The 16156-nt window shown below is 33.7% G+C and overlaps 2 protein-coding genes and 1 long non-coding RNA gene across 3 annotated transcripts; 1 reads left to right on the top strand and 2 right to left on the bottom strand.

Annotated features, from left to right (window-relative positions):
- Positions 1 to 781: 781 nt before the first annotated feature.
- On the bottom strand, positions 782 to 4918 carry fat-spondin. The gene is made up of 11 exons (XM_065364774.1): positions 4632 to 4918; positions 4307 to 4547; positions 4112 to 4244; positions 3827 to 4033; positions 3641 to 3764; positions 3431 to 3561; positions 3140 to 3362; positions 2896 to 3064; positions 2591 to 2816; positions 2299 to 2497; positions 782 to 2183 (listed from the first exon to the last, which is right to left on the bottom strand). The coding sequence occupies exons 1-11, from the start codon at positions 4771 to 4773 to the stop codon at positions 2005 to 2007; spliced, it is 1974 nt and encodes a 657-aa protein (XP_065220846.1). The 5' UTR covers positions 4774 to 4918; the 3' UTR covers positions 782 to 2004.
- Positions 4919 to 7196: 2278 nt separating this feature from the next.
- Positions 7197 to 14658, bottom strand: LOC135845904 (methanethiol oxidase). Its single transcript, XM_065364779.1, has 11 exons — positions 14462 to 14658; positions 10797 to 10951; positions 10544 to 10726; positions 10322 to 10481; positions 10054 to 10194; positions 9809 to 9974; positions 9638 to 9732; positions 9372 to 9559; positions 9125 to 9270; positions 7485 to 7607; positions 7197 to 7396 (listed from the first exon to the last, which is right to left on the bottom strand). The coding sequence occupies exons 1-11, from the start codon at positions 14469 to 14471 to the stop codon at positions 7315 to 7317; spliced, it is 1449 nt and encodes a 482-aa protein (XP_065220851.1). The 5' UTR covers positions 14472 to 14658; the 3' UTR covers positions 7197 to 7314.
- Positions 7325 to 10961, top strand: LOC135845910 (uncharacterized). The gene is made up of 2 exons (XR_010558857.1): positions 7325 to 7432; positions 9587 to 10961. It is a non-coding gene; the product is annotated as an uncharacterized LOC135845910 (long non-coding RNA).
- Positions 14659 to 16156: the final 1498 nt, after the last annotated feature.

Raw genomic sequence — 16156 nt, 5'->3', positions numbered from 1 at the left:
AAACTCAAAGAAGATTCACTCTAGACTATACTAGTCTATTACCTTACCTTTGAAAAACTAGACAAGTAACGGCAAAAATATGATCGTAAAAAACGTAGCTTTAAAATAAAATTAAAATAGGTACAACAGAGCTGCGCTGATTTCTTTTGGGTCTTTTTGGTGAAATCAAGTTCTTTTTAGCACTGACAAGCCCCTTCAAAAAAAAAAAAAAAAAAATTGGGCACTCGGGCTGCAGAAGCCTAAATGTGAGGTGATTTCGTTACAAAAAGTTTAAAATGATAAATTTTGAGGATTCGACGTTTGATCAAACTTTTCAAGTTCAAGTTGTTAGTTTTAATTTAAATAAAAACTGTATAAGTACAGGAAAAAAAGATTTTGTTCAAAAAAAAAAAAAATACGTAGTTTTTTGTTCCAATTATCCAACTTCTAATCAATAACACTTCAAAGTTGAAAGTGAGGGATCCCGTGTAAATTAAAACCGCACCAGAAACAATTTTTCTTTAAAATTGAGTAAATGCCAAACTCCCAGATTTATTATAGGTTTTTTTTTCAAACTTTTCTTTGACAAATTCGACAACCTAGTTCTTCCTACTTCGAAGTTTAAAATTGAAATAAATTGTTGAATTTTCAGATTCTCAATAAGTTGATGTCTGACGGCAACTTTTATTACGTGAGGCTATCTACTTATTGTTCTAATTGATGCATATGAATCTGTACTTTGATCGAAATTTTGTAAATTTTTTCATTACTTTGATGAACTGAACCTAGAAATAAAATACAATTATTTCGAAGTAATTCAATTAATTTATTACAAAAATATTACATCGCAATTCGCATGTAGGTACATAATATTATGTACAAGAACAAGATAGTTGCAATGGGACTTATCTAGATTCAATTGCTCATATTTTACCCTTAAATTTAAATGTTTTAAATTTTAATCGAAAAATAAAATTAAAAAATAATCTCGATCATAAATAATGTAATGTAGGTATATTATGTTTTTTATAATATCTATTTACCTGCTCATAAAGTCATAATTTTGAAAATATTGCATCTGCATGTGAATCAACGTTCTTATTACAATTTGTAAACTTCAAAAACTTTGGTACCTATACCTAAATCATAATTTTAATTCTTCAATATAGGCTACTTTATTATGCAGCGCTAAATTTTCAAGAAATCGATATTTTTATTCTAATCGTCGTCGTAAATACATACCAACGGTATATTCATCTCAAATCAAGAAAAGTTTGTAGAAGAGTAGAAGTTGAATAGTACGAAATTAGTACCTACTAGGTACCTACTACCTAGGTACCCACTTACTTGGTATAGTTTTTATTTTTAAAGTACTGTTTACTCACAATTCACGGAAAAAAATATATCAAAGAAAGCATGAAGAAAATATTTTTACAATAAAAACTTAAAATTGAAAATTTGGCATTTGCAAGATCCTTAAACATGACATTTAAACTCGCAGAATATTGTGAAGTTCGTCAAATTTGTTTTTAAAAATTGCGTGATTTTACAGGAATTTTCCTTCTCAAATTTGAAAAATTTTTGATCAATTTTTAAATTAATTAACTATTAACGCAATTAACAATTTTACGTACTCATCACTTCAATTATTTTTTATCTGCTTATTTTTTGGTAACATTTTGTGAACTTGCGAAATTAATCAACAATTTTCAAAATTAAATTGAAATTTACCGTCTATGAAATCTACAGTATTTGTCGATTTGTTTTTTTCAAGAAGAGTAGAAGATGAAGAACTCAGCAATCAGCGAGGAGGGGAGAGGAGAGTCAACCTATAGTCAACATCACTCCGCCTCCCTAACACCAAAATCATTTTTCAAACAAAAAAAGGGAAATTAAAATTTTTATTCAGTGTTACCATTATGTTATCAGTTTTTTGAAATGATGAGACAAATATTTTGTTGAAATGTTGAACAATTTTGAATTTTACCCAATCTCTTATTAATTGGTTTCAATTAATTTCATAATTTACGAAGCATAAAGAGCCGAACACACTTTGATGCATTCATCGAGCGTCAAGAAGTTGTTTTCATTTCCTCGACATCCGCCGTATGCAAATTCGGTGCACTGTTTGGTTTCCGAATTGAAATACCATCGCTGGAAGTGACCACGACATGGACCAACTACTTTATCCATTTGACACGTTTCTGCAATTGAAGTTGGCGAAAATCAGGTAACATCACCAATTAATTATTTACAATGACAATCTGTAGAACTCTAAGTACGTATGTGTACCTATAGGTTAACACTGTAATCACCTACCTAAAGCCTTTTCTTTATTCATGACACACTCTTTCGTTTTGATACATTCTCTTCTTTCTTCTAATTTAATTTTACTTTTGCACATTGGTAATAGATCTCTTGATGCAGTCAAGTGTCGCATTCGAATTCGGATTCCTTTACCGCAAGTCACAGAACAAGGACTCCAGTCACTCCATTCGGTCGTGGTGCAGTTGGTCTCCTGAAACAACGCGAATTCCATCATGAATTCATCGTAGATATCCATCACTTATTTTCCATCATTTGCAGACTATAAATGGTTAGTTTAGTTTACTTGTTCAGTGATAACCGTTGTTTTACAAGGCGGTTCCATGCATTTCTTTTTCTCTAAAATGTTCACGTGACGACATTTCTTGTATCCAGATTGTTTGAGGAAACGTCTAGTTCTGGTCATCATTCCTATTCCGCATGTCGCCGTACATTCTGACCATTCGGACCAGGTTGTTGTTTTGCAATGTTCGTCAGCGAGTAATAAAATGCTATCGTCATCGGAATCGCCGCTGTATACAAATGAAAGAAAAATGTGTAAGGTAGGTGCGTTGCAGATTCTTTGATGGTTTTGACCATTGAGGAACTTACGGGCAAGGTGTATCAGCTACGCATAATTTTTTCAGCACGTTTCGTCTGGAACAATTGGCAAGTTGAGCTTTGATTGGATTCACGTAGTTTCGCATCTTGATTCGTAATCCTTTACCGCAACTTGCCGAACAAGTACTCCAGTCCGTGAAATTAGTAGTTCGACATTCAGCTGCGGATTAATTTGAAAGGTACCTAATATTTTCATATTAAAGTATAGTCTATCACTATAGTTAATTTTTCTCACGTCTTTTGTCATTTTCGCTCTCGGTGCCTTCGGATTCGTCGAAATCAAACATACTGTCTTCTGAGCACGATTTCTTGGTGATCTTTTCTCGGGTTATGTAAAGTCGAGCAATTGGTTTGATCGTTTCGTTGTTGATACTGTAGAAAGGAGCTCGTGGGTCTTCGGGATAACTTCCGGTAATCTGGTAGATTCTTTCTTGAGGAAAAGTAGGAGCATCTAGAGACTTCCAAGAGACATCATAAATAAGTTTCTGTGGCACAATTTACACTCGAGTGTAACTTAATTACCTACCAAGTAAGAGATACCGCTATCGGTTCCTGCATCGTATAAAGGCAAATCAACTACCTTGCTTTCTACCCAAGAGCAACTTTTCGTACATAAATTGAGCTTAGATATACCAGTGAACCAATCCGGCGATGGACCTGTCAAATAGATAATTTATCAGCGTTTCTTGCTGATTCCTTCATCGAGCTGTACCAGTTTGATCGCTTAAGTGCTTACCTAACATGGTTCCCAAAGACAATAAATTATGTTTTTTATCTACTCGGAATTTAGTAGTCGTATTTGAGTTCATTCTAGGATACCATAATCCGGCCATTTTTATCAACGATCTCAAATGCCTCTTCTGTAATTTAAAACAGTGTTACCAGTTCGTCAAATTTTGGACGTTACCTTCAGTTTACTTACCTTTTCCAAAAATTCAGATTCCAAGAACGATCCTGATCCGTATTCGGCGACTTGTCTCATACCTTCAGAAGCGTATTGACCTTCTGCCCACATCGTCAAGTTCTTAGAATGAGTACATCCGACAATATCGCTGAAGTGAGTCAATTGTAGCAAATGCGGAAAATTCTTTGGGTGTGTTGCGTTCGACCAAAGTCCTTCGAAAGTTAGCTACGAACGAATATGAACTCTTTTAGTTGGACCATCAGTACTTAAGTTGAGTGAAAAGAACTCGAGCTGTTAACTCACAACGTAAGATGCTTCGTCACAAGAACAACACTCGTCATCGGAACTTGCACTAGAAGATTCGTCCAATGCGCAAAATGGCCTACTTAATTCATGTGTACAGATCCTCGTATCAGTATTATAGCTCACTTTGGCCCTGAAATGATCAAATCAGTTGATCTCGTTCGATTTCGTCATCCTTTTTTACTCCTAGCTTACTTGAATACTAAGCAATTCTTCGTCGCTGGAGCTGTCCATAAAGTATGAATGCTCTGTTTAGGCGAATCACCTACTTCAACGATGGTATTCATTTCATCAGGACTGAATTGTATCTCAGAATCATCTGGCATTAGATGAAACCATCCCGGAGGTTGACCTGCTAAGCTTTGTGCAGGTTCTGCTTGTTCGGAAGTCAGAGAAAATGAGTTGAATGGGTGGATATCATTGCTTTCGATTCCAACTACGAAAAATTAACAAATTTCCTGGTGTGTATTTTTAGGTTTCCATTATACTATAGGTTTACCTTGGTGAAAAATGTGTTTACCTATGTAGGTGGACCTTGGTACGTAAAATTGGGGCTCTTTGTTGATCGATATGTAAAACTGGCTCGCATCTCCGCACGATTCGGATCCTTTTATCGTGCTCAGAGTAAACAACCAGAGCAAAACTGATATCCTAAAAAACATCGTTACTCCACCATAGAATATTTTTCATTTACGTTAAAATCGAACAATTTTTAATCCAAAAATGTTTATTATTGCTAAAAAAAACACGTCGACGTGGCAGCTTCACTTGTACATTGTTATAATTTTATTTTAAAAAACGAATATTGGATTAGATAAGACAGACGATGCGGACGTAAGTAGATAGGTACCTACTACGAATTTATATTTCGACATAGTGCAAAGGTTTAGGTCCATGGACATGTAACTCTTATCTAAAATGCAAACTGTACGTCTCCTAAAGCGCACCATCTTCCTGGGATTTTTTTTTATCATTCGTTTAGTCACACTTTCGGAAACATTCGCTCGTTTTGGTGTTTTAATTTGTAACTTATTTTTAATGCAGCTGCGTAAGCGTAATGTAGCTATATGTATTTGTAAAAAGACTTTCTTATTGACAATATGGTTTTTACGCTTTCTGTATCGGTAAACCTGGTAAAAAATATCATTTCGCATCTCGTTGACCGCACAAATTCACGAAAACGGATTAATTAGTCGGATTAATGTTAATCTGTCGAATACCTAACAGGAAAAGCATAAGGAAGTGTTTCGTTCGCTGCAAGATGATCTGCGGTATTTTATATGCGAAATTTGATCGCGATCTGTACCACATGTAACGTGATTAATGGGTCTTGGTGGTGTGATTTGTTTAACGTTGAGCAGTTTTTTGATTAAGGTAAAATGGTATAAGCATTGTTACGAAATTGGGAACAAGGAAATGCATGAAGTTGTGGAAGAACAGGTGGGCGAAGGTAGGAATTTTAAAGTGTATTTTCATGTTGATTCGTTTTTTTTTCTATGAAAATGACTTAATTGATTTGAATTTGATTGAATAATTCGAGCATTTTATTTGATTTGAGGATAGGTCTTTTTTTTTTTTTTGAAAACAATTTTAACAGAAGTTTTTGGTATTTACTTAAAATTTCTACATGGTGCAGCAAGTGCCACAAAATATGATTTTAATAAACTCAACTTAGCTCATAATAAATTAATTTTATTGATTTGATCATCAAGTAGGTACAAAGTGTAGGTATCTAAATTTTCTTAAATTAAAATTATGATATATACAACAAATTCTTTTGAGCATTTTCGATCTCTTACGTCGAAATTCAGCATATATAGTCGAATAATTAGTGTTGAGAATTTCAGTGCCTTCGTTTTCCAGATTCAAGAACATAAACCATGATGAAAATTAATTTTACTACGATGACAATAAAAATAACGCAAGCGCAACTAGATGGAAAAACGAAATCTGGTTTGACTTTTTTCGATGCATCTAGAGGGCAATTTTTTTCTATTGTGCAGATATCACGTGACACCGGTGGATCTTCTGAATCTGTAACCAATGGAAATTTATGCTTTATATCAACGAATAGGATCACATGCTCAGTGCCCTTCCCCATCGAAATTCTATTTGAAAGAGCAACAGATAAAAAATAATTTTTTCAAATCAAACAATCGAGTAAAAATTATTTCAGTACAAAAACGAATGACTAATTTTTGAAACCAGATTTTTAAATACATTCTGGGATTTTTTCCCTCGAATAACGATTTTGAAAATGTATCTAAGACGTGATATCGTCGTTAATTAAAATGAAAACATAACGTTAAGATGCAAATGTATGTTAAATTCTTACCTGTTTTCATGACAGTGATAATCAATCAACCGAATCAGTTCTCAGGTATGACACACAATACAGTGCCCTCTATTTTTTTAAAAAATTTTATTCGTATATTTTCACTGGTTTGTTTATCTACACTTGAAATTTTTCTCATTTGATAATGATGAGATAAGCGTAAAAAATGAGTAAGAGAGAAGAACACGTAACGCAAATAAACACGATTGTTTAAAAAAACCAAGCAACGTACTGTGTAATTATTGATTCGTTTTTAGCAATTTTAAAAAATTTTATGTCCTCTGTATGAGTGGGTACTTGTTCTGCGTTGTCGGTTTTTTAAATTGAAAGCCACGTGAGATTTTCACGCTTTGGTTGAACATATTGGTAAGAGATAGGCAGAGGCTAGGCACATATCTAATTGAGGGCTGAAGAGAGGAAAGGAGAGTGAGAGGAAAAATAAAAATTTATGTTCGAAACACGAAGTACAGGGTGTCTGATTAATTGCGGGCTCTCCCTGTTTTTTTTTTCATCATTTTCAGCTTCGTCGTTTTTATTCAGAAGAAGGAAGTCATATGTGATAAAATGGGTTTATTTCGATGAGTTATTTCACGAACGATGAGAGAAATGTGTCATGATTGCTCCCATCTACTTTTTTTTACGAAAAAAAAAAATCAAATCGAATACTAAAGTGAGAGTTTGCAATTAATCAGACACCCGGTATAATTGTGTTCTTGGTAGGTACTTGCATTCATCTATTTAAAGCAACTCTTATTGCATAAATAATATATTACATACGAATACAATGTAAGGGATGATAATATGTAGTAACATGGCGCTTAGGTGTACGTAAAATGGCACAAAAGAACGTTAAAAATAGAAATGTTTTTCATTTCCGGCAGCAACATTGGTCAGCCTGAATACCCTGATCGGCCATAAATATGTCAGAAGTGCAGTCTCCCCCAGGATATCTGAAATATTAATCGATTACCCAAACGGTTACCAAGGTAGGTAGCTAAATACATTGGAGGTATATCAACTTGTGGTTTAGGCTTTTACCTAATTTCATGAGCCAATGCAGGACCATCGGGTTCTTTACCGAAATCAATTAGGAAGTCTGGATCTAACGTCAATCCTCCAGTTTCAGTGTTGACGTCTATTTTAACCATGGTGGCGCCTTGTCTGTGAAATTTGAAGAAAAAAAATCATGTTTCGATTATCAAATCGTGGTTGGGGTTTAAGCCATCGTAATTCGTTCATTTGTTTGTACAGAATGAAAATTCTTCAAAGTAGATTATTTTGATGTTTTGAAGATGAAGTTAAAATCGAAAGAGCGTGAGTATAAAAGTTGAATTTTCACTCACAATTTTTTCAAAATTTATTCTGCTGTGTTGCCTTTGAATTTTCACATTTTTTAATATCAAATTTTTTTATTTTTATATCTCACAGAAAAATATTTATCAAAATCTTTTGAAACTTCACACAATAAATCACTTAAGTAATTTTTCTAATAATTATGCAGGGTGCTTCTTTTTTTAATTTAAACAAAACGTAAAAAAATATTTTAAAATTAGTGTTTTTTTAAATTTTCGTAAATTTTTTATTTTTTGAATTTTTTTCAGCGTTAAATCTTTTTGTTTTTTAGTCAATTTTTCAAATATCAAAAAAAAGTGCAAACTGCATCATTTTTTTTTGTTGTTTTAAAAAAATATTTTGTTAGTACTAATAATGTAATAGGATAATTTTTTCATTGTTTTTAAAAGTGTTTTCGTTTTTAGAAAATGTTTCATATTTTTTGTTTTTTTTAGGGGTTTCTACTTCAATTGTGTTTCCCCTCAATTTCTTAAATGGTTTCACATAGAGGAATTTTTTTAATTTTCCAATTTAAAAAACACACACGAAGGAAGAGTTTTTTTCTAAGATTTCAACAAAAAAGCTTCAATTTTTTTCATTTCAAACAAATTTTTCCCGGTTGTTTTTTGATTAATATTAAAAAAATTTGGATGTTTGATTGTTTCAATTAAGATCAATGTCGTAGGTAGGTGGGTAATATGTTTTCCAGGGGAATTTTTAAATTTTAACCAAGTAATTTCATTTTTTGTTTCAAATAATTTTTTCATTATTTTTATCATAATTTTTAATGATTTTTTTTTCATTTTCTAGACCTCTTTTTTGGTCTGTTCTTTTGTTTTTCCAATCAAATGCTCGCAGGCCCTTTTGTTGAATAGTTCGTGTTTACAAAATTTTTTTGGAGAGAAATTCAAGATTTGGAGAACCAATTTGTGCGTTAACAAAATATCATTTTTTTTTGTTTCCATTCAATTTTCTTCGTTCTATTTTGAGTACCTTTTAAAAATTTTGCATTTTATTCGTTTTTTTTTAAAAATCAAACAATGCTTTGATTTTTTAGCTTTTAAAAGAAATATTTGAAAAAATGTTAATTTTTTGTTTTTAATATGCTGAAAAAGCATTAACTTTTTTGTGTTTGGAGAAATGGAATCATCTAAAACATTTTTTATCCCAAGGAGACTGATATCAAGAAACAATTTTTGTTGATACTATCGTAAAGTGCTTTTTTCATCATGTAATCCATCATCAGACTTTAAAACTTCCAAGAATTGTTGAAAAATCAAAAAGTTATTCACGATTACCGACTCAAAATGTCTCTATTGAGAATGATTCAAAATGTTTCAACTTACACTAATGACTCCGGATAAATCGCCTCATCCCATGGACTGAACAATGATGTGGTCACATACATTCTTTTACCATCCAAACTCAACTGGAACATTTGAGGTGCTGCATGTAATCTTCGACCTTTCACATAAACCGGATCATGTAAACCCTTCATCAAAATAAATTGCATCGAGATTAAACTTTCGAAAATATGTACCTAGGTACCTACAAATACTATTGAAAAAAAAAATTAATGTAAAGATAGCTTACGTGATTTTCTGGATCTTCGAGTAACTTGAGATTGGAATCTTTTTGTAATTTACCTCCTAAAAATATCTGGCCGACTAGTTTGGGTGATTTTGGATCAGTTATATCGTATTGTCGGATATCTCCGTGTAACCAGTTGGAAAAGTACAAGTATTTGTCATCCATCGAAATAAGTATATCAGTAATTAAACCTAAAAATCAACAATTCTGCGTTTCAGAAATCCAGATGAAAAGTAGCGATACTCGCGAAGGACCAAGATTATACATACCTGGAAATTCTGGAGTGAACCATCCTTCGACAGTTTTTACAGGAACATCTATGGCTTTTTCGGCATCCCAGGTTCCGTCTGGTTTGCGGAAGAATCTAAACAATAAGATTAGGTACGATGAAGATCACGTGTTTGATGAAATTAGTGGTCATTTTTACAATAATACCTTACCTGAATATTTTACCCTGAAGAGCGCAACCAACAAAACCTTGGTCTGCTTTGGGATTGTGAAGGAACCTTATTTCCAATGGGACTCCTCCTTCTTTACCTAAATCGATGACTTGTTCAAGTGTGTGCTTTGACCAAGAATACACGTTGAGAGATTGACCATAGAGATCTACAATGAGAAAAACACAATGTACCTAATGCTTTTGGAAAACCCCTGAATGAAAAAGTAGCATATGAGAGTGCTGTACCTGGATTGGCTGCGTCGTCGATATTCAATCCTTTCCTGAAAGATTTCGGAGCGCCCCATTCCGAAGCTATGAGAACATCGTGGAAAGGTTGGTACCAAAAATCGTACCCGAATTTGGCTTTTTTACCCTTAGTCCAAGTGCCTGCAGAAAAAACACGAGATTTTTCAATATCATTCCGATGGTCTATGAACTCGCGATGTAATAAGCGTTAATTTCGCCAAGGCTGATCAATGATCACTTGATCAGTGAACCGTAAACGTTTACTGACCTTTTAATTCCAATGTTTGACCATCGATAACCACAAACTCGCCTAAACCGTTACCTTCTTTATCGCCCAATGCCGAAATGAGTATGTCACCTGTGGGTGCACAATGTGTGGTGTGCATTGCGGTCACTCCAAGTTTATGGATTTCTTCCGGTTCTATTGTCTGTGAGCATAAATCGCGTGTGGATAAAATTGAAAATATTCGAAAGAGAGTCTTGATCGTACCTTTTCAATATAAGGCTTCTTTGGGTCTTCGGCATTAAGGAAGTAAATTCGATCACTGTTCAAGGCTGGTATTACAATACGACTTCGTTTAGCTCCAGGTATCCCATAACACCCGCTGCATGCATTGTATCCAAAATGGTGAAGTTCATCGGCGATATTTGGCATGTGGACTCGATGGATTACCTTTTTAAAGGACAATTAATTTGTACAAGTAATCCTTATTGTACTACTTGTAGGTTCATTTTAAATTTACCTGGCTATAAGTTGGACTCTGAGGATCGACGTCAATCACAGCAAAATAATCGGGTCTTTTATTCTTCGAAGGTTCTGGACAGATGCATATCGTATACAGGAGCTTTTCCCTCTCGCCGAATTTGATTGCATCTTGAGGTGAAGCGAACCCGGGACCTTTACAAAATCGAGTATTTTAAGAAATGATGTAATTGTGTATTAATTAGGAATGGTTTAATCTTCTTCATTATTTGAATAGAAATAAAGGTTCGATTGTTACCAAAAAGCAAATAATCTTGATAATTATTAGGTACCTGAGCTTTCTTATCGGTATTGTTAAGAGTCTATTATTATAACAATAACGTCATGGTTTTCAATATAGTTTACTTTCACCCCTGGTGAATTTTCATTTTCAGCAAATGTTGTCATTTTTTATTTTTAGCGATTACGATTTATGTAGTATGATGTAGGTAGAGGTGAACAAATGATACTCAAATATTTATCATTATGAATATTCTCAATCGTGCGTTACATTTTGCGATAAAAATGTTTTAAATATGCCAAAATACCTTACCTATAAATTATATGTATTTAAAATAATTTCGAGTTTAATAGAATAAGTTATGCCTACAATTTTGAACAGGGCAAAGCTAAATTGAAAAAGCGTGCAAAAATACACCACCAACTGAAATTTAAGAAGCTGAAGTGTATTTTTCGATTTTTGGTTATTGGTGAATTTTAGAAAAATTTTGGACCAAGAATTGGGAAAAATCAAAATTTTACCAAATTGACCTATGAAGCTGAAATTTGGTATGTACCCTATTTTGGCCCCCTTGAGTCAATTACAACTGGTTTTGAACCGTTTTGGGCTGTTCTAAAGCTTTCAGAGGATTTTTTGAAAGTCTAAAATTCCACAAAATTTTACCCCTTGAAGATGGAAAGCTAAAATGTATTTTATATCCCACTGTCCAACATGCTGAATGGATTGGAAGTGATTTCAAGACGTTTTGGAGCCCCTTGCCGAATTTTGAAAATTCCAGAATTTCAGAAAGTGACATCTAAACGCGATTGGTGCTTGTTGATGACCCACTTGACCGACTACACACTTAATTTTTCCTAAATCGAAATATCAATGAACGTGTTGGTGAACATTAGCTCTGATTTATCAAAATTTTGCTAAATTCTTTAGATAAACGTTTTGTGAAATGTTACGACGATTGAGAGCTTTTTTTCAGAAAATCATTTCTACTCGAAAAGGTTGAAAACTTCAAGTTCCATTTTTCGTGATGTTTTGAAGGCAAATTCCTCAATTTTGGAGTTCATTAAGAATTGTGCTGGGTTCACTTTTTTTAATTTTGAAAAATTCAATTTGAAATCATACTTCGGTCTCTAGAATGTAGGTAATAGGTATTATAATATCTATCCAATTCAAAATCATGAAAATGACATTTTTCTCTTTTTTTAAAAAATAATCTTCGAAAGGAGGAGTTGCGGTAAGGCCATTTTTTGGCCCCACCTAGTTTTCAACTCGACTACTCTAAAAATGTTGTAATAAATGTCTGAAATACGAATCCGTGGTTAGTTAACCCAAAATTACCATTTCTTGGGCTCCAGGGGTTCCCAAAGTTGCGAATAAAAAAATGATTTTAGGAACCACTAAGTATCATTTTCAAAAACTTTTTTAGCGTAAAATATCTGTTTGAACCTGATAAACATTATGTGAGGTGATTTTCCTACTTTCGACCCTCGAGGGCAGAAATTGGGGAGTGTTTCATTTTTTTGAAAATTTTGAAACCACCATTTTGATCCTACCCCTTTGAACCCCGCTAAAAAGCTTTTCACTGTTTATTAGTATCTGAAAGACCTCCATCCTACCAAATTTTGAGCTCAATAAAATTTTTCGCTGGTGCTCAAAAATCCAATTTTACAATTTTTCGTAATTTCGATATTTTGGGAACCTCTGGAAAACTAGAAACCTGCGATTTGCGCCAAACGTAACGTTTTGAGGTATATATTCGATTATCCAAGTGAAAAAGTTTGGGAACCCATGGAGCCCAAAAAAATGGTCATTTTGGGTTAACTAATCACAGATTCGTATTTGGGACATTATAACAGCATTTTAAGATGGTTGAGTCGATAACTAGCTGGGGTCAAAAAATGGCGTTATCGCAACTCCTCCTTTTTTTAATTTTCCAAAAAGAATTTTTGAAAAATTTCTCCAATTTTTTCAAATGCTGGAAAATAGGATTGAATTTATCTATATTTAAATTCTCATTAGCTACAGTTTTCAAACTTTCAACTCGACGGGATAAAAAAATGTTATTTCTTAGCATTTGGTTCAATTTTTGGATTTTTATTTCCTCCGTTATTTCTTGTATTATTCCAATGTCTACCCCTCCCCCTATCCTAAAGACGCACCACCCTGATGATCTGTGTGAATGCGGCGATGTTCAGACTGACAGACACTTATTTGAGTGTGAATTATCAGGAAAAATCGATCCTGGAAAATTAAATGGGACACTTGATGATGAAGCAGTTAGATTCCTGGAGTACTGGCAGGAGAAGGGTATATAGATTTAGATGTAGATTAAGATTTAGATTGAGTTTTTCGTGTTAATTTAGGCATGTCGTGCGGATACGAGAAAAAAAACCACCCACACATTGAAAACTCTCCTACCACCTTAAATATCGTTCCTATGTTCCTACAAGAAAAATTGTGGAATAAAAGTTGTTCCTTGAAAAATTTCCTCCATTTTGGTTCTCACAAAAATTTCATTTGGCGCCTCCCTTAAGCCCCAAATTCCCAAAAAACACTTCCAAAAAAAATTCGCTTTTCTAAGGTTTTTACGAAAAATTTGTTATCATGAAACTTGCTCAAAACTAAATATTATTCATTTTTCTTTCGCTCCTGCCCCGCTCATACAGCCTTCTTCCCCCATAGGTCCATACCACATCAACGTTTGTAACTGTTTCACTTGTTGCGGGGTTGAGCGGGGGCCAAATCGAAAAACCAATCACTCCATTCGATTCGTCATCTCAAATCGCACCTTTTGAGGGCTACTCGTTTTTGGAAAAAATGGGGACTGGCGCTTTTAAATTCAAAAACCAGTGTTTTGTTCCGAAATGACTACTTTGAGGCCACTGTTCCACTGCAGGGGCTTTTTTGGGGACATTTCAACTCAAAAACTTCAACATACTTTAATTTTAGCGAAATCGAAGGCTATGAATTTTTTAAGATCCATCCTACTATTTACCTACCTAATCTGTGAGGAAAGTCGAACATAATTTTTTTTTATGAGACGATGATTTTGAGTAGACAAAGTTGATTGAGTGATTTGATTTGATTTGAAAAATGATGACAATTTGAGTACCTACATAGTGATAAGAGAAGGAAACCCTCGAATTCTAGAGTCAATTGAAACCGATCTACTTGGAAAAAAGTTTTCATTCAAAATAGATTTCTTCAAAATGTTATGTATGTACTGTATTATCATTAATTGTACGTAGCTATATCTAAACGTATTTTAGATTCACTTATGTAACATAGAACATACATATGTATACATATTTGCTCAAATAACCCACTTGCCCTCTATACTTTCTAGCATCTTAAAAAAGTCAACTTAGGGATAAATCGCGTTAAACTATGACAACTAATCTAACAAATAGGTACATAGTTTCTCTTACCTTGAGACATGACGACGAAAAGTGTAATAGGTACGTTGATAATCAAAACAATATTCTAATGTAATGCCAATACTCTGTGTCTTACGATTTATGTGTTTGTACAAACAACACACAGGTTTGTTCGCCTTTTATCAGCTACATACACTTATCCATTTATGCATTCGATAAGATAAACGCGGCTACGTCTACGTGGATAGGTATTAGGAATCGTGAACCACCGAAAAATTTAATAGGTATAATTAGAGTTTAGTCAATAACGAGAACCAAAATGTACTTTATAGTCTAAAATAATGGTACGTAAATTTGCTCGTAAAAATGGCAAATACAATTATCATATGCGACGACGGACGTGACTATTGGCAGGAAATTTCAGTACCTATTTTGATTTGGAATCAACTCGCAGTAGGAAATTTCGGCAATCACCTCCGACCCGCGCCATATCTTTCTTTTCCATCTACGTTCCAGTATCAATTCAATAAACAGGTTCTACTCTAGTGAATTCTTAAAGGTAGTGACGTAATATGCTGGCATAGTAGGTACCTACTACCTACGAAGGTACATAGAGAAAAAAAAACGTATAAACAAATACTAAGTAGGTACATACATATGTAGTCGTAAACGATACACGAAAGTCGAAAGGATTATTTCATTAACTCTATGAATATTGCGAAGCTCTTTCGGAAAACGTACATACATCATTCATTGTGTCTTCCAAAAAAAAAAAAAAAAAAAAAAAGACGTTTGTTCTCTAAAGCGTGTCCATTTATAAGTAGGTACTTGTTACTTGGGCTGTTGACATAAGGTTCGCACTCGGTCACTCGCCATGAATTAAAAGGAAAGCTCGCACCGTATTGCATTGTATTATTTAAAATCAAGCTGACGATGATAATTAGGTAACTTAATTCATTCATTAATTCAAATTTAAAAGATGAACGTTTAAAGTTAATTGAGATGAAAGGGACATAAACGATTTATAACGTATTCCATATGGTAATTTTATTGCAGTATACCTCATCTATACCAGTACCTACCTATCTGGTACCTTAAAAATATCTACCCGTAGCGTAAATGCAGAATTGTTCTACTTTTTCATCTTTTATCACTATAAACACCGAACAGGATATGCAACCGAGTTTTTAGACAGGGCAGACTGGCTCGGTTTTAATATTTCATTTTTAGCTTTTACGTTGCGTAAATTTTTTACGTAATTTTTTTTTACGTACATTTTGATGGGTAGTTTCATTTTGTAGATGTGCTACTAGTGCATATGTATATGAGGACACCATGTGTGCTTTTTATGAGTGTATGATGATGGATGAATGGAGAATTGGCTAAATATTCGTGATTATTGTTGATTGTTTGCTATGGTTGTTGCAACCGAAGTAGGTACCTAATAAAACATGAATTATTATATGTTATGATGAGTCAGAACAAAATGTACCTAATTGTAGTTTTTTGAAGGGAAAGATGGTGGAGGGGTTGAAAGCAACTGAGGAGGTTAAATTTGGTCACACTTGATTCTTAAAAATGTGTAACTTGTATATCTGTAGGTAATTTTACAATTTTACAATTGCACATACGAAAAACGAGTATAAATTTATGTCGGTTGATGGAAAATTTTTGGATTGAAACTGAAAAAATGTTGGAGAATCCGAAAATGCGCCACCGCCACCGTGAGAAATACTTGTTCGGTGT

This window comes from Planococcus citri, chromosome 4, assembly GCF_950023065.1.
Source record: "Planococcus citri chromosome 4, ihPlaCitr1.1, whole genome shotgun sequence".
NCBI lineage: Eukaryota > Metazoa > Arthropoda > Insecta > Hemiptera > Pseudococcidae > Planococcus > Planococcus citri.
The sequence above is the reverse complement of the archived record's forward strand: the minus strand, read 5'-3'. Positions and strand labels throughout refer to the sequence as shown.

Excerpts from the sequence above, each read along its gene's own strand:
- LOC135845904 (XM_065364779.1), bottom strand. Across the intron at positions 7,608-9,124 it reads ATTTATCCGGAGTCATTAGT|ACAAGGCGCCACCATGGTTA; the intron begins GTAAGTTGAAAC and ends CAAATTTCACAG. Across the intron at positions 7,397-7,484 it reads GCATTGGCTCATGAAATTAG|ATATCCTGGGGGAGACTGCA; the intron begins GTAAAAGCCTAA and ends TTAATATTTCAG.
- fat-spondin (XM_065364774.1), bottom strand. The coding sequence starts at position 4,773 with ATGTTTTTTAGGATATCAGTTTTGCTCTGGTTGTTTACTCTGAGCACG. Across the intron at positions 4,548-4,631 it reads ACCAAGGTCCACCTACATAG|TTGGAATCGAAAGCAATGAT; the intron begins GTAAACACATTT and ends AATTTTTCGTAG. Across the intron at positions 3,363-3,430 it reads ATAGCGGTATCTCTTACTTG|TCTCTAGATGCTCCTACTTT; the intron begins GTAGGTAATTAA and ends GTCTCTTGGAAG.